The sequence below is a fragment of the Anarhichas minor genome, unplaced genomic scaffold, assembly GCF_050575085.1.
Source record: "Anarhichas minor isolate MPS153535 unplaced genomic scaffold, ASM5057508v1 ptg000155l, whole genome shotgun sequence".
Taxonomy (NCBI): domain Eukaryota; kingdom Metazoa; phylum Chordata; class Actinopteri; order Perciformes; family Anarhichadidae; genus Anarhichas; species Anarhichas minor.
Window position 1 is genome coordinate 1,611,292 of NW_027466601.1, and position 18,006 is coordinate 1,629,297.

Here is an 18,006-nt window from a genome sequence, read left to right on the forward strand (position 1 = left end):
AGCTGGTCTCCCACAGAGCTTTATGCTGCTGTGTATCCCCTCCCTACCTGCTTTACTGCAGCTAATGAGCAAAGAGCCAGACAATAATCAGCTACACTGCTTTTCCTCTGATTATATTTGTGCAAGCCATGTTCTCCCAGTGCTTGTGAACAGAATGGACAGACTGGGATATTGTGCAGGTCAAGTAAAGGATCAGGGTGTTGAGGAAGATGGTAGTAATAGTATTTATAGTAGATATAAGTACATATAATTGCGTATTGAACTTGCATTTACTTTTACCCTCTCGATTTTGCCCTTTGATTTTCCCTGGTGCTGGAAGCTCCTTGTGCTTGTTTAACTCCTGTTACACTGCTGTGGGACAGCATTTCTCTACAGTGATGCTATAGAAGGTCCAGTGTGCAGCATCTAGGGGCAACTATTGTGTATGTATCAGAATAGTGTGTAATCACCTGAAGATAAGAATCATGGTGTTTTCGTCGAAGACTGTAGAAGTGGACCTCGTCATCGTGACATCACCCATTGGTTTGTGGACTGCCGTGATGAAGTCTCCAGTTTGCCATCTTGGATTACGGCCGTCGCCATGTTGTATTTTTTGGACGTTACCATATTTGGAATGTGGAGGAGTGACGTAGAGACGCCGTATACGTCTCTAATAGCGGCGGCAACCTGCCAATCACAATAAGCCCCGCCCTAAAGCATCCCCTGCTTTATGGTCTGTTTGACTCTAAACGGACCATAATGTACTAAATGAACATCATGCTGTATTGAAGAAGACTTGAAACTAGAGATTGAGACCATAAACTCATGTTTACAATGTTTACTGAGGTAATAAATCAAGAGAGAAGTAGAGTCATTTTCTCATAGACTTCTATACAACCAGACTTCTTTTTGCACCCGGAGGACCCTGCTGGTTGAGACACATGTAGGTACAGAGCCTCTAACTGAATGTTTGGCCCCTGAAGGCAGCCAAATAATGACATATTTTCACCTAAAAGTGTGTTATGGCAAATGTGTTATTCAAACAGTTGACACAGAGCAACATTATCAGAGTTTGTGCAACTGATAAATGTCCAATCATTTTTCCCTCTTAGGTGTGTTTTTGGTCTCCACCAGCTTCTGAGGGAAATATCTGTCTCGTTAGCTGCTGGATGCTCCACTGTGTTCACCAGCTAATCTCTAACTGTGTCTGTCTGCTGTTTGCTGCTGAGCAGGTAGAGTACAGTGAGTTTATCAGAGCCTTTTTCACTAAAAACAGCTGCCTGCTGCAGCAGAAAGACTGAACTAAAACACCAATCAATGCGCCACAGAGAGCTGAGAGGAACTGCAGAGTTGGTGGTTGTTGTCTGTGGGCCAGGAGCACCGCCTGTCATATCACACAAGTGTTTTTATCATGGAAGATTATCATATAGTTAGTGCTGCTTTAATAATCTGTTATCATGTGTGATAATAATAACCTAGATCATGTTACCTATTGGCTTCTCCTGCTTTTTTGGCACAAGACTGAAGTTGCTTGTTTCATGTTTGAAATGAAGGAAAGTTGATTTTATATTCTATCTATTGGTAACAATATTTCATTTATATGTATATATGCTTCGCTTCCCTCCCTGCTCCAATCCTCCTCGTCTACTTGCTGATAAAACACAATTTAAACCTCCGACCGGCTTTACTTTAATGGGTACGTGTAAACGCACATGTCCGAGTCATAATTATAACTGAGATTAACCTGAAAGCAGATGCAGGCCTCTCCACTTCAAACTGCTGGAAATCAATACGGAGCTGAAAAACAGAATCGCTTTCAACAGGCACCTGGATGATTGCATGTTTACACTGATTAGCAGAGGAGCGTCGATGTAAAGCGGCAAACCTGTGTAACGAGGTGATCCCTGCCGCTGATAGCGAGCGGACACGTGGACAGAGCTGGGTAATGCTGAGGTAAGCGGGTGGCCCGTGGCAGACGGAGGCTCTTCGTTGGTATGGAAATGGGGACTGCAGAGAGCAAAGTATGATAAGATACCGGACTTCCATGCAGAATACCAGGGGCTTTTTGGACATCTGCTGAGTGCAGTGCAGCTATCTGGCACATGGGAAATCAACGCGCACACATTATTACAGGCAACGTACGCGCGGCTCAGCGGTCATGTGTTTAAAGGAGAAATAAACCCTAAAGAGCAAACGAGATGTATGATGCCATCCATTTTGTTCCCCACGGACGACTGGCCAATTACAGCCACTGAGACGTCACGCTGAGACGTCACGTTGTCTTCGAGGTGGATGGTAAAGGTCAGGTGTCGACCCCCTTTGGATTTAAAGAGAGATGTTTTCCCCCTGCGCTGACATTCAACAGTCACACAGGCTGGAATCAAACAGTTGAGAGACCTGCTGCTCCGCTGACCGCTCCAGGAGCCCGCATTAGACCAGAGTCCTGACATGTTGCGTTGTCCGCCCTCACTGTGCCTTCAGCTCTCGCTCCATCCACCTACATGAATAACCCACAGCTGATCAGGAATTGAATGCAGCCACGTGTGCGCTGCGGACTGGGAGCATCAAGACGGTGCATTTGAGGACAGGGAGAAAATAAAATGAAATCATTTTAAGGAGGGAGAAAAGCTCCCATTATCTCTTTGTAGAAATAGCCAATAATATATACTTCATAGGCTACGCATTGCTACAGCTTGCTTGCCTTAAAGGAATAGACACAGCCGGTTAGCTTAGCTTAGCATAAAGACTGGAAGCAGGGGGGAAGCAGCAAGCCTGGCTCTGTCGAAAAGGGAACAAAATCCATCGAGCAGCACCTCTGAAGCTGATTCATTTACAAATCATGTCTCATGTGCTTAATCTCAAAAACTGGAATGTGAAAAACAACAATTTGCTGTGTTACAGGGGGTTTGTGTGTACAACAGCTTCCTGGCCGTGAGCAGTTGCCAGGTAACCAGCAGAGACTTTAGGAAGTTGCCCAGCTGGCGGATTCTCACATCTCTGAAAACACAAAAGCACATTTTCAAATAGGCATTATATCGATAAATCAACCGTGTATCCAAAATCTAAATTGTTACTTTCTTCCTGCAGAGATGTTAAAACTTAATCTGGTGACACAACAGACATCATAACAGTTATGAGCCTGGGTCAAATTCTGATGCATGCATTTCACTCGTAGGCCCCGTGAAGTCACCCATTGGTTTGTAGACTACGGTTTTAGAACCTTGAGTTCGGCATTTTTAGCCATCTTGGATTTTGGCCTTAACCATCTTTTAAGTGAATTGACATGATCATATTTTGACTGTGGAGGAGTGATTTAGAGACGCCGTATATGTCTTTGGTAGCTAAATGGACCATAATGTACTAAATGAACATCACGCTGTATTGAAGAAGACTTGAAACTAGAGATTGAGACCATAAACTCATGTTTACAATGTTTACTGAGGTAATAAATCAAGAGAGAAGTAGAGTCATTTTCTCATAGACTTCTATACAACCAGAGGAGTCGCCCCCTGATGGTCAGTAGAGAGAATGCAGCTTTAAGACACTTCCACCTTGGCTTCACTCGGCAGAACCGGAGGTTGACACCTGGTTTTCGTTAGCTTAGAATCAGCCGTTTATACCTACAGACAGAGCAGATCCTCTTCCCGGAGGCGGAGCAGATGCGCGAAACTAGTCTAACACCGCGCCAGGCAGAGGGTTCACTGACACACGGGGCAGGTTAGGACATCTTCATCAGGAAAAACTGCAACAACGTGATGTTTTCTTGTTCGCATTGCGTCCAGTTAGAAACACACTTCACTCAAACTGAAAGACAAGCAGCGATGTATGAATGTTATCAACTCGAAGTCGTCCTAAAAAGAGGCTTCATTCAATCTTGCCAAAAACAAAAAACAAACTCACCGATCTGCCTGTGTAGCAGCAGCTTAGCGGTGGAGAGGTACTGCAGTACTTCACATATATACACACGTATTTACACACATGCATCAAATGTGGAGCGATGCTAAAATGAGCACCTCCGGCGGTTTGCTCAAGGGCAACTATGCAGTGCAGTGCCGAGGAGGTAAACTGGCATCCCTCCAGCTGCCAGTCCATACTCCATACCTGGTCTGTGCAGGGACTCGAACCAGAGACGTCATCGAATAAAACATTTAGACGTAGATGTGGTTTTTTTATTGGCCCGTGATCGATGACCGTTTCAGTGCAGGAGAAAGCAAGAAAAGTCAAAAACACAGACAGAGAAAGACCTGGAGTGGGACGACACACAGAGAACATAAAGCAATAAGTAGCCTTTAATCCATACACCTTGTTGTATTGACCATAAAGACATGCAGTAGCACACAAAGTGTCTGAGTGGACTCTTCTGCTGGACTCCACGGTGCTTTCAGTTGTTTTTAGGGCTTCTCTGTCATCATTACTATGTCTACCCTCAAACACTCCACTGTTATCTGAGGAGTGTGAGGTTTTGTGCTTTGAGCTTCCTGTGCTTGCTCTATGTCTTCTTCATTGTCCTGTCACCCAATCACAGTGTTGAATTTGCTTCCTGGCGTATGTGCATTGTGCTCCTAGTTTGAGAAAAGGTAGTTCATTCTTTACTTCCTGCCTGTTGCTGTCTCTGCTTCTGGGTCCACCTGCCGGCTTCAAACGTGAGAAAATAAATGAACCATGAGCACATCTGATAGATTGAAAAAAAAGACATAGTTAATATTCTTCTATATCTGCTGTACTGCACACAAGAGGGCTGAAGAAACAAGACATATTAATAATATGTAGGCCTGTATGTATACCAAGCAGTGGTGGGCCGTCAGGGCCAGCAAAGCCTTCTCTGCTGGCCTAAACAGAATCACAAAGTTATATCTATTTTATAATTTAATAATTGTTCATAAACACACTACATGTATAATACATTTTTTCCCCATTATCTTATGTTCTCATTGCACAGCTACTGTCTTCCTCAGTTGCTCTGCTTCCAGTGCAGCTTGTTTTAAGTAGAGCTTTTATCCAATCAGATTTCACCTCTGTGTCTCTAAGTAAGAAGAGAGGCCCGAGGCCTGCAGACTCACAAGTGCATCCATGAGCAGTTTAAGTGAATGGGGACGATATTGTTGATTGTCATAGTCTTCAGTTTGACATGTTGGGCGTATTCTTTGACATGTCAGAGCCTTCTGGGTGGCCTACAAGTACGTCAGCATTAATGTGCGCTGTGATTGGTCAGTGGGCTAGCGTGACTGTTGTGAAGCTGAAGCTAGCTAGCAGAAGTTAGTAGTAAGAGTTCAAGTTGAAAGATATGTAAGAAGTTATGACATTGACATGACATTTTTAGTGTTTTGCTTGGTGTAGATTCTTCTTTTTTTTCACCTAGCTTTGTTTTTTAACACTCAATGGCTGAAGGAGGAGAAACGGATTTGGTGGCGGAGTTACTGGCAACGCCTTTCTGGAGAAGAACATTTCAGGAAAAGATGGACATCGTATCAAATGGTCGGTCAACCCCACAGCTACCAGCCCTGACCCAGCATGGAAATGGATTTGTACCAACGGTATTCCTGGCTGACAGCGTCGGAGAAGCGTCGCACATAGTATGGCTAAGAATGCGTTTTATTTGCGACTGAGCGTCTTGGTGTTTGGAGCTACGCTACGCTAACCTGAGGTGGCTAACCAAGGCAGCAACACGACACTATAGCAGGCAGCACACGTACAAGCTACGGTGCTTTTGAAAACCCGAGTGGATCTACAACTCAACGAACACGTTCGCAGGAGGACCTCTGGCTGTAACTGAACCGCACCGATGTTCTGTACAACCGCGTTATTAAACTCTTTGAAATCAAAGAAAGGAGGATGGACTTTGTCTGTAAGTGAGCAGCAGCTTTGGTAAGTGAAGTGCTTTTGTGTTTTAACCTCTGCAGTAGTGTTACTACCGTGTTCATTTGTCTATGGTGTCGTTTTTATGATATGGTTAATATTGTTCCCTCTGATGTGAATAATATTTGAATGGTTCGTGCTCTTCAGTGTGCGGTGGAATACGTGTTTTAGCGCTGCAGTTTTACTGGATTGATTTGTTGCTTTGTTGTCATATAAATATATGTGACTGGTTCTTGTGAGTTTGTTCTTGTCATTGTGTTAATTACATTGATTTTGACTATTTGCATTGTCCGTTAATGACGAAGCATCCCGTCATGCACGTATTCATGTATCTGTTTTCTTTAACAAAGCAAGAATCATGGTCTGGAGAAATGGGGATTGTGTGGCGATTGCTTTAGCCTGTTTGAATCAGTAGGAACAGCTAAACGCTGCGGGGAGAGTTTTCAGCGAGTGTGCTGCTGTTGGTTTTCCTGCTAAGCTAGTTTAGCATAGTGTGCATCCCAGAACACACGTGGCTCATCAGAGTACAATGTTGTTCTTCTGCGGTGGGAGTGTCAGACAGCACGTTGTCTGTTACTGTTGTCTGTTGGGTTGCCATGTTGAGCGCAATGGCTCCACCGAAAGAACATATTTCCCACAATTTAAGCTTCTGCTTCAATAGTAATATTCAAACGTATTGTTTGGTTTCTAAGCCTCGTACCGAACGGTTTAATATGAATACGTGTATTGTTACACCCCTAGAAACAAATAACCGTAGCTGTGGCGTCATAATGAGGTTATTAGGAGGTGGTTCAACTCTAAAAGGACAGCACTGAAGGCCCAGCTATAAAATGCACGGCCCGCCACTGATACATGCCAGTAAAACCTTGGCCTCACAGAATGAACCCTGAAAAACTGTCCGTTAGTGGAACCTCGTTGCTGAAGATTAACACACAAACTAAATGAGAGAACCAGAGGGAGAATATACTTTTTTTGTTCCTGTTTCATTGTGCTGTTCCCCTACAGCTCAAACGTGTCTATTCTAGTGAAACACCTCCCTCTTGTGTTCAGCTTCAAAACTGCATCGTGTGGATGAAACATGTGGATCAGCCCCTGATGACTAAAGGGCTCCAGTGTCTCATGAAGCAGGATGAGGAGTTAAACAGTCTTACTTCACCAAATCTTAGCATATTTTCAGTAAAGTCTGTTTATGTCTGACCCACGCTCCCGTGGAAACGTGTCCCTATACACGAGATAGTTCTCAAGTCCACATACACATCTGCAACATGTGTAGTAATGAAGGGCTTATTCTAATCCAATGAAAACATAGTTATGATTACTACATTTAAGTTCTGCTAATAGAGCCCCTGAATGATGTTCTTAATGTCATGTGGCCTCTTGCACATATTACATTTCAGAACTTAACCAAACACATTTTACAAGTTGCCTTGTTAGAGTCTGAGCTCACCTGTGTACAAACCAGGTCGCTGTGAGTGGTCTTCTGCTTTGTTCATGGCAGTGGATTTGTTCATCTTGCTGTGCATCAACTATTATTGGCTGTGAACATCTCACTTTTGTCTTCACATGTCCGTTTGTCTTCAGTGGGAATCGATGTGATCTGTGCTCTGTGTCTGTGTTTCAAAGTCATGAATAATAAAGCAGACGGGACTTTATTCACATCTGCTTTGTTTGTCTTTAAGAACGTGATGAATTCTGGTTTGGTTCTTTACGCAGCTGAGCAGAGACAAAACACAGAAGCCCTATCCGGTTTATTTTAAGCAACTGTAATGACGCATTGTGTCCAGCAGATGGTGCTAAACATGCACTGCATGGACAGGGAGGCCTGTGGCTCTGGTCTCCACACAACACTGTTCTTCCAGCTTGAGCCTTCATTGTGTATTTAGATGATTTATTCCCGTACACAGAGCACCTGAACTCAACCCAGTACACCTTTGCAATGGTTTCCAGTAGAAAGACAAATATGATTCAGAGGCAGAAGATGAGCAGCTTTATTGTTAGTTTAGTTGACCAACAGAGCTAGAAGAACTTCTTAAGCACCAAGATGATGCCCTCAGGTATAATAATTAATAATGAATCAATAAATACAAATATCAACACAACTAAATTTGATAAGCTGAAGTCACACATGAACATGAACATGTTACACTGTGAAAAGCAGATTCAAAATCATTAAAGCAGATAGAAAGTGACTTTAAAGTAACTTAAGAGCTTTAGCACTCATTATGAAATAATGCAGTCTTACAGTGTATGAAGTAAGCTGCAGTGATGAACAGCATGTCAACTGGTCAGCGGCTCTACCTCCAAACAATCTACTGTTGTCCCGCTGATTTAACAGCAAGCCTCACGTCCATCCTGGTCCTTTTAAAAAAAATAGAACTATAAACCCAAAAGTCAAACTAGACTGACACCCATCACCTGCCACACAGTCGCCATGGTAATCTGTCTCACCCATACGCATTATCCTCATCGCTGTGCTGCAGTAACATACGACGGCGTGGATCAGAGGAGAATCGCACGGGTCACTGAGCACTCCGTCTGCATGGAGAACCATTGAGTGGGACCAACTACGGGTGCTGCATCAAAAGCAAAATACTGTGCAGCAGTACTCAACTATCACATACAGGCAACACACCGACAAATAACAGACTGTAGATGAAATGATGTATTCCTAATGAAGAATATGAGTGTTTGAAGCATAAACTATTGTGACCACAACCACGGGTCCCAATCTTTCCCCGTGATGTGGCTGGTGTGACAGACAGGGTTTGCCCCGTACAGTAATATGTCTCTAAAATAAAATAAATAGGAGAATGTTGAAACAGAAGATTTTCCAGGACATTTTAATTTTCCTCTAACTTTCAATGAAATTTGAAGAACTGAAAAACAAGTGTTTTCCAGGACGTGTGGGAGCACCGATAACTTTAACAATTCTTCCACGAGTCAAAGCCGCCACATGAGCTACAGCTAATCAGAAGCAGCACGAGTCTACAGAGACTCAGCAGAATAAGAACTACAAATCCGTACTTCAAGCAACTCAGTACTGCTTTAACATAAATGCAACATGGAAAGGTTAACAAATAAATGGTTCAAAATGAAGCAGCAGGAGATGTATGCTGACTTTTATACCCCACTATGACATCGTCAGGGTTATTTCCTCAGTCGTGGCCACAGCAGACGGAGCGCCTCATGACGACCTTTGTGTGTCACATTGGTGGAGTGTTCCTGACAGTGAGCAGAGTGAGACACACGCTGACCTTTGAACCTCTGAAATCACTATGATGAGCAGATGAAGCTTCATGCAGCCTAACAGACGTTCTGCAAACACCAAGTCATTTTATTTGTCTTCAGGAGTTCTGCTTATGTTTTCTTTGCACAGCACATCTTGTACAGAGCTAAAATAAGGAACACCAGTTTCACAGTCCATGTGTGTGTGTATGTGTATGTGTATATATATATATATATATATAGATATAGATATGTGTGTGTGTGTGTGTAGGTGTCCCGAGTCCCTTTTAGGAGGTCCAGCGCATCCAGGTCACCTTCATGCGGTCCCAGACGGCGCCTAACGAGTCGTAGGCGGGGCGCACATCCAGGATGGAGAACTGGTAGTTCTCCTTGTTGATTTCTCCGTCGTAGTAGTCGATGACGTAGCGCACCTCCTTCCCACAGCGGTCGATGATCCAGTCGTGGCGGTCGAAAGGCAGCTCATAGCTAATGAGGAGGAGAAGAAGAGATGAATCCACTGAAATAAGACGGCGCTTGTATTTCATCCTCAGTGCTTTTTATCAGTCTCAATAGATGTTGGTGTCTCTGGTGTTCAGCAGGAGGAAAATAGTTTCCACAAGAAACTGCTCCCAACACAGGCTGTGGATTATCTTTAGCATCAGGTCATTGATGTTGTTGTTACATTGGAGAGAAGGCAACTCACACCAAAAACAATCCACTTTATATTTTGGGGTGGACTGTCCCTTCAAAGCAGCATCACACATGTGAGCCCGACATCCTTCCAGACCAGCGACTGAATGTATGCATCTCTTGTTTTCGTCTTACAGGTGCAACGATGTTTCTATGTTAAGAAATAAATAAAAAGGCCACATTTTAAGTAGAACACACCAACTTCTCTACACTGAACCATGTCTAATGATGCACCGTTTACCAAACTTCTCACTTTCTTTGGACATGAATCCACATCTTCATCCCTTTTGTTCTTCTCTAACAGGATTTTTGATCCATGTTACATAATGATGACACTGCTGCTGATAACAGAGTAACTAAACCCCCACCTTCTTCTGTTCAGCTGAGAACCAATGTATACGGTATTCTGTGGTGTGGTTGATGGATTCAGGTCGTTATCTTTTTAGCACAAACTATTTCTATTCTACAGATTGGGCTACAAATATTGTTCAACTGCCCTCTATGTCTTATGTTGCTATTGGCTGATCTCAAGGCAGATTAGCAGATGGCGTTTAGCATAAGCTAGCTGAAAGGTTAACGGCTACCATGAAGGGTAATTTAATAACATTTAAGTCTGGCTACATGTAGACGTAACGTAGACCAGAGCCGGCAAATCAAGCGGTGCTTTTTATGTTCTGTAACTGTAGCATTGAATCATGGTGGGATTAGCAAGCTAGCTAGCGCACCGCTAAATGTGTAGAATTGAACAACTTCAATGCCTCATCCACACCCTCTTATCACTATCGCCAGATAATCAGTCAATAACACTGAACCACCACATGTTGCAATGTTCCGACGGCTTCATTTCACGTCCACAGATTGTAACGCTACACTGGTTACAGAAAACAGTCGGTGGATAAGGAGCTCACCCCATCCAGTGGCGGAAGCGAGCCCTCGGTGAGAACTCTTTGGCTTTACCACCGAACCTCTTCAGGGTCGGCCCACATGGACATTCACTGCAGGACAACACGAGACACAGTCCTTAATAACAGGACGACTTTGTAAAACTATATAAATATGTATATCCGACTCTGAACATCATAAGAATTGGTCTCAGATGAATGGAAAGCTGCACATCTGTACGGTGTGTGAACTCACCCTGCGTGCAGCGCCTCCCACTTCAGGATCTCCTGCCAGGCCTGCTCGTTGTTCGTGTTGTGGATTTTTATGATGTTGGTCATATCTTTAGCGCCGAGGTCATCCTCACGCCAGCGCCACCTGCAGAGCGAACAAGACCGTTAGATCACATTCAGAACCCGCCCAGAGTCTCCGCCCCCTCCACACCGCTGCCTCCTTTCAGCTTGAGAGTGAGACGCTGTAATCATTAAAGCTTGTAGTATATGCACACTGAGCATTGAGCCAATTAAACATTAAGATTAGATTTTATTTTAAATAAAAATGGACCATGAGAATTCTATTTGAATCAGCTGAACAGTCACATTCTACTGCGTCTTATTGTGGGCAACACTTACACACAGACAGCTTTGGCAACGTTAACCGAACCATGCTAGTCAGGTTAGCCTCTGGGTGAGTCATGTAGCTCATATGGTGAACGTGTACGACTGGTTACCACCACGCGGTTATCAGCCGTCTTAGTTAACCAGGTTCTCTTCATCAGGCATCATGTGCACTTTACCATAAGAGGAGGCGTTTGGCATCATTTCACTCTTCTACCACACAAACCCAATCACGTGCTTCCATCAAGAGGAACATGTTATAATGGAGAGCTATGAGGAATTTAAGAAAATGATGACAATAGGAGCAACACTGATGCTGCAAACAAGGCAAGAGAGGTTAGTTAATATCTATTTTATCATTTTATGCACTCATAATGTCCACCGTTCATTTCTACAGCCGCACATTCTGCAACACTTACATTTTAAACCTGATGCACGTCATGCTCAAGAATTACACTTCGCTCTGAACGTGGAAATCTCTTTAGTTTTTGGCCAAATATTGATTGATGATTATCGGTGCTGTGACAGACAGGAAGGGGGAGACGACATAAATGGCAGCAGCAGTTGAGAGGAGGGCAGAAGTCTGGAGTAAATGCTCCAGATAAAAAAGAAACTCTGCGTTCAGAGGGAGGATAGAAGTCCACAAGAAAGAGAGAAAGCGCTCCACTGGGCGGGGGAGATGTGACGAGCTCACCTGCAGACTTTTGTCATTAGACAATGTTTGTGCCTTTCAAATTCAGAATCAATTAAAAACTATATTGAATTACTCTCATTGCCAGCCTGGGAGACACAAATGTGAGTCTCTAATGAAGAGTATGAGGAGATGTTACTTGCTGGGAAACCCCAAACAGCCTGTGCTACGTTACTGCGCACGTGCCCGGTGATGAACCGGCGTACAGAAGTCACTCATGGACTGACCCTTTCCGCAGCATGGCGTTCCAGAACATCTGCTCAGACGGGTAAACCCAATTCTTTTCCGCGTTGTGACGGGGAATGGTGGACTCCTCTCTGGCCAGGTGGAGGGCGAAGGGCTGGTCTTGAGCTGGTACTTGGTTAGGAGGAGGCATCTGCACACACGGGCAGGAGAGACGGCTCACAACACGATACACACTCAGTCGTTCAGCACTGCAAATGTTATCCTTAGCTCATCGCTCCAAGACGTTGAACCTTTGTTAACTGTTAAATGGTGCTTTAGTCAAAAGACAGATCACACATTGATCTGTTTCAGCTTAGCGTTCATACTATCACTCCCTGCTCTGTCCACCCAGCACCCACTCCCCATGTTCCTCCACGCAGGTGGTGCACTTACCATGTTAGCTGGGTCGATGTCACTCTTCGTGCCTTCTGTAGCTTTCATGGGACACTCCACAAAGTCATAGGCCCGGTCCTGGTGAACTGGACCTGCTGCCGCTTGGTGCATCGGACACTCCGCCGGGGGAGACGCTACAGGAAACAAGAGCACCTGATTGAGGCATAGCGGGTACCAACCCCAGACAGTACTAGCTTAAAACCTTCAACAATACGAATGTTGAAAAGATGGGACCGAGTGCAGCGTTGTCTTGTTCCAGTTCTGATTGTAACAGCTCTACTGATGCAACAAATAGTTTGTTATATTTTGATTTCAAGGTGCACATTTTGCTGTTTGCTGGCCCTACTTTTGTAATGATAAGGGCTGCATTCAGTGGAAGCCAATGGCCAAGAATTCGTTGACAATCTCTCAAAATAGTTGCCAATGGCAAGCGTTACCGCCGATCCCCGAGTTGTACGTTTGCGAGGCAACATCAGGGAGCATTGGCACAAGCCACTGAAACAAAACCAACCTGCAACTTATCCCATCAGTGCCTCCAGGAAATGTATTCGCTAAAGCGGTACAGGCATGTCACAAATAACTGAACAGGCCAGCATGGACTTTAATGTTGATACCTTTCACAGGCTGAGCTTGATGCATGGGACACTCCGCAGGTGGAGACACTAAGAGAGGCACACACAACAAAATGCAACGTGTTAACATCATTTCACCAACTATAGGTAAAAAAAAAATAAACAATGTTTTGTTAGCACCTTTGACAGGCTGGGCTTCTTGGTGCATGGGGCAGCCCTGAGGGGGGGTGGCCATCATGGCCTCTGCCCGGACTGTAGGAGCAGCAGGTGTGGACAAGGAGGCTCCCATCCTGCCCTATCAGATGTGGACACACACACACACAACACTCTTAATGTCAGATGAACTGGTAAGGGTAACTGGTGGTAGGCTAATCACAGGAGCTAGCTCACTGGATGTAGTCTGCAGCACCGTGAGTCAGAAACAGTCCAGCACTGAGCTGGCCTGCACATCCTCTCATTGTCAAGGACTCCAGGAAAACAGAAACACCGTGTCCAACCTGTATTAAACACGAACGTTTCTGATCAACCAGCCATTGGAGCCACATCGATGGAGGCAGACATGTAAAGAATGAGCGCTAACGTTACGTCTATAGTTATCAGGTCAGGTATGTCAAAGTGCCTTTACACTTAAGGGAATAATATCATACATTGTGATAAACGTGAAGTAGTTCAGTCGAAGGAATATTTTCTTAAAGTGAATTCCAAAGGCTAACGCACATAAGATATTGATGTTAACGGTCAGAATGTCTGAACAGCCTGACATGTGATCCGACCAGAAGTTATCCTTGATTAACCTCACGGTGAATGTTAGCATCAAAGCTAACGCAGTAACGATAGCTAGTAGCCTGGTTCCAGACCCCTGGACCCCCCCCCCCCCCCCCCAACATCTCAGATGTATTCAAATACTATGGCATAATGAAGTGAAACGAAATGTCAAATCAGTCTGACAATCAGGCGATAGCGGTACTAACGTTAGCTAACTTAGCTACTTTCATGTATCGTTAGCTACCCAGCAGCTATGCTAACGTTAGCCGACATGTTTACAGTCTTATTTCTACTTTAACGTCCTTTAAACAAAGCACGTTAACAATACATGCAGGTTGCCTCTTTCTCTCTGTCTAGTGTCATTATCTACAGTATGGTGCGAACAGACCAAGAGCGAGATAAACACCTGACTCACCTGTAAGAGAAGTCAGCACAGAGGCGTCTGGTGTCGGTTTGCTATCCCAATGTCAACGAGCAGGACACGTTACTGTGGGTTATGTGTGCAGTACGTACACCAAGTACGTCATCACGCTGCATTAGACAACACGACGTACACATTTGGTAACATGTGGGTGATATAACAAGAGCTGCATCATTACATAGCAATGCGATAACAACGCAAAGGTCTCCCTCCTCATATGTAATGAGCCCATAGTTGTCAATATTCAATATTGTGCTTTGAGACTGTGATGTTTCTGATATTTTGTCCATCTCCCTTTACTTGTGGTTATATCAAATATAAAGCCAGTGAGTGATCTGTACAACCAAAGAGGACATGTGTCTAAATGTCCTGTCTTTAGAATAGACTGGTAATAACTGTAGCGCGTGTAATAGATAATATATCTTGGACATTTTATTGGGCTACAGAATAACAGATGCTAAGGATAGATGTAGTTATGCTGTGCACAAGCAAACATCCTACGTTTAGTACATGTAGGTAACTGAAGGTGTCTCTGTTCAGAGCACGTTGCACACCACTCTACTATTCCTGGGGTTAAACCACAGAAACACAAGTGTATAGCTTATAATGATGCTATGAGGATATCACTAGAGACCTAGAGGGTGCAGATGCTTGTGGTTACAAACTGTTCTAAGACATCTCATGTTAAAATTTATTTGCCTACTTCATGAGCCTGAAAATGAAATCCTCTCGGGCTTATCATACATAAGTATCTACTGCAGGCTACCAGTCACGGCATTATAGTTGTCTCTTTGTAGGACACTGATTTCTATTCTATTTAAACCCTTATGTGTTATTGGGCTTTTGTTTATAAAATGTCTTGACTTTTTTCTGAGTCTGTAATAACGTTTTAATTGATTGATTGATTGATTGATTTACCAGGGACAGTGCGCATTAATCAACATTTCAGTTTCCACCTCAAAGTAAATGTGCCACAGTTAGTTAGAGAGCTAATTATCTAGTCCCTGGGCAGGTTATTACAATTTAGTGGCCTAATATCAGTACAATGCTACAGCAAACTGTAGTAAACCACTGTAGAGCACAATACAACACAGTACGTTACAATACAATAAAATACATAAATGCATTACAAAGGTAGCACATACATGTGGGAACGAAATATGAAACCCTCCTTTTACTACACACCAGCCTTAATAGGCCCCAAATGGTTATTTTTTGTAGAGTCTATCAGTCTAATACCATGAAGTCATAATTCTATATCCTAATTACTGGATTCAAATGTACAATACTTTTTAGTACTAATACCAAATCCATGTCTTTTTTATATATGACACTAATCACTGCTGGAGTTTCAAAACTTGGTTCGTCCTGTGGTAGCGGTGTTTGTCCAGTAGAGGGCGCCAAAATCCCGTCTGAAGTTTACACTTTGTCATTTACGGTATTTTAAGATAAGATAATAAGATAAGCCTTTATCATTATTTAAAAATGTTGTGTTAATATTCATATTAATATTATTGTGTACTTTTGTATTTTGATGCTCTGGCAACATTGTTTTTTTTTGTTTTTACTGGTATGCTGATAAATTGAATTGAATTGAATATTAGTCTGGCATTGGGGGGGATTTGCAGTATTACAGCAGCAACGGTGATAGTGCAACAACAACAATAGGCATCAGTAAAAAACCAAACAAGTATAATAAATTAGTAAGTAAACAGTAAAGATATAATAAATAATAACAGTAAAATATATATATATAATCGTAGACTGAATGAATAATTTAGTTTGTCATATGAAATAGGAAATATGAAAGGTTAATATTGTGTAGAATATTGATATTGCACAGTGGTATAAATTGATATTGCAGATGAATGAGTTTCTTGTGTGGCTAACACACTGCAGGTGAAGCAGACTGTTGCTGAAGGAGCTTCCCACTACTGTCAGAGTGTCCTGCATGGGTTAGGAGATGTTCCCCATCAGGGATGATAGCTTAGCCATCATTCTCCTTTCTCCCACCACCTCCACTGGACCGGGGACCCAGCAGACCACTTCACAGAAGACGGCTGATGCACCACAGAGTCGAAAAAAGGTCCTCAGGAGGTCTCCCTTCCCTCCAAAACCCTTTTTGCAGAGTGTTTGTGTTGTCTGTGTCCGGTTTATTGTTCAGGTGAACACCAGGTACTCTCAATGTCCCCCTGGATGTTCACTGTTTATACCTACGGTCACCATCTTCAATCCCACGCTCTTTTTCTTCTGCCTCCTATATCGCCTAGTTTCATTCACTTTACCAAGACAGGGCAACGTATTCAACAGAGAGAAAAAACGAAGAAAGAAGATGATTTTAATGAAAAAAGCAGACCATTGTAAGTCCCACAAACAAGTGTCACTACAGTAGAAGTGACCTCTCTGATTCTCTGGTGCGGTGACCTCTGACCTTGAAATTCCTCAATCTTGGTCCAGCAGTCAAATTCTCCTGAATTAAATGTATTCTAACTGCAACTGAAACAGTTAAAGTGATTCTTATAGTCTGTTATCATTGTGTACCTCTGTATTCATGGCCTTAAGGTGGTACTACTCATTGTATATGGAGGTTTGTTGACGTTATTTCGTGAAAAGCAGGTTAGATTTGATTTGTATTTAATCTTACTCATGTTTTTTTTCCAATGCTCATCTATTGTCAACCAGTTGCTTCTTTTTCTTTCTTTTGTTGTTGTTGTTAGTGCCCCGGGAATCTAAGAAATATATTAAAAAAACAAAAGCATTACAGAATTATTAAAATGAACAATAATGATATTGGGTCCATTGCTTTTTCTTTTACGAGATGAGACCATTAAAAGGTTAAAGGTCCTTATAATTGGATATTGCTCTGTAGAAATATACAAATTTACAATGAATCAATGAGGTGACCACAGCTGATCAACACATTCCATGAGTTTTATCACAGAGTTTACCACCCTGTTAAACATTAATTGTTCGTGTTTTCTACTTTTATGAGAATTTTCCACAAAGTTCAAAATGCTTGCAATTCATAGCTCTATTGTGCTTTTGTACCTTTGTGGTTGAGAACACCCACACTGACAACAGACTGAACATTGAGGCATCACTTAAACGCCAATGGTTATTGCTTTGGGTTTGGCTCAATTAGTTCTTTGTGTGTGTAATTAATCTGAGTTCTTGGTGCGCCTGGAATGAAACTCAACCACAGCAACAGTCGCCTCCAAGTGTTCGGGTGGAAAGTGGTGAAGCTGTTTGTTAAAGAGTTCTAATATTCAAGATAAATGCTATCTACGACCGTAACATTTGAACACCTTGTCGTTCCACCAAACAGTTGAAGTTTTCCTCATACCTGGACTTTTTTCAATCCTCAACGAGTGACTGAACATTTCAATCACAGACCAAATCCCTGAAAACCTCCAAGGCTGCGATTCATTAAAAGTATGTGAAACGCAATGCCACGCTCACTGATTAAAACCTGGCTTATCATGCAGGTCGCTTCATTCATGTTGAACATATTGAGGCGGAAGAGTTTCCTAATTGTTTCCTGAACCCCGGCACATATACAAGACACACACAGCAAGATAGTATCAGGAATGAAACTATTATCAAAGGTTGCCACTTTGCCTAAAAGACCCCTCTGGAGATCTGACAGAAATCCACTAAACATGTGTGTCAGTGGAGGTGCAGCCCATTAAATCT

The 18,006-nt window shown here is 43.0% G+C and overlaps 1 protein-coding gene across 3 annotated transcripts; it reads right to left on the minus strand.

The window, feature by feature from the left end:
• Window positions 1–7,807: 7,807 nt before the first annotated feature.
• On the minus strand, window positions 7,808–14,407 carry hccsb (holocytochrome c synthase b). Of its 3 annotated transcripts, XR_012952136.1 has the most exons (9): window positions 14,308–14,407; window positions 13,308–13,422; window positions 13,170–13,217; window positions 12,556–12,689; window positions 12,165–12,313; window positions 10,888–11,007; window positions 10,659–10,745; window positions 9,764–9,901; window positions 9,407–9,546 (listed from the first exon to the last, which is right to left on the minus strand). XR_012952136.1 is itself a non-coding variant. In XM_076085421.1 (8 exons), the coding sequence occupies exons 2-8, from the start codon at window positions 13,414–13,416 to the stop codon at window positions 9,348–9,350; spliced, it is 846 nt and encodes a 281-aa protein (XP_075941536.1). In that variant the 5' UTR covers window positions 13,417–13,422; window positions 14,308–14,407; the 3' UTR covers window positions 7,808–9,347. The 3 variants fall into 3 exon arrangements, 2 of the variants coding, with proteins under 2 accessions (XP_075941536.1, XP_075941537.1); XM_076085421.1 differs by lacking the exon at window positions 9,764–9,901 and having other exon boundaries at window positions 7,808–9,546; XM_076085422.1 differs by lacking the exons at window positions 9,764–9,901; window positions 10,659–10,745 and having other exon boundaries at window positions 7,808–9,546.
• Window positions 14,408–18,006: the final 3,599 nt, after the last annotated feature.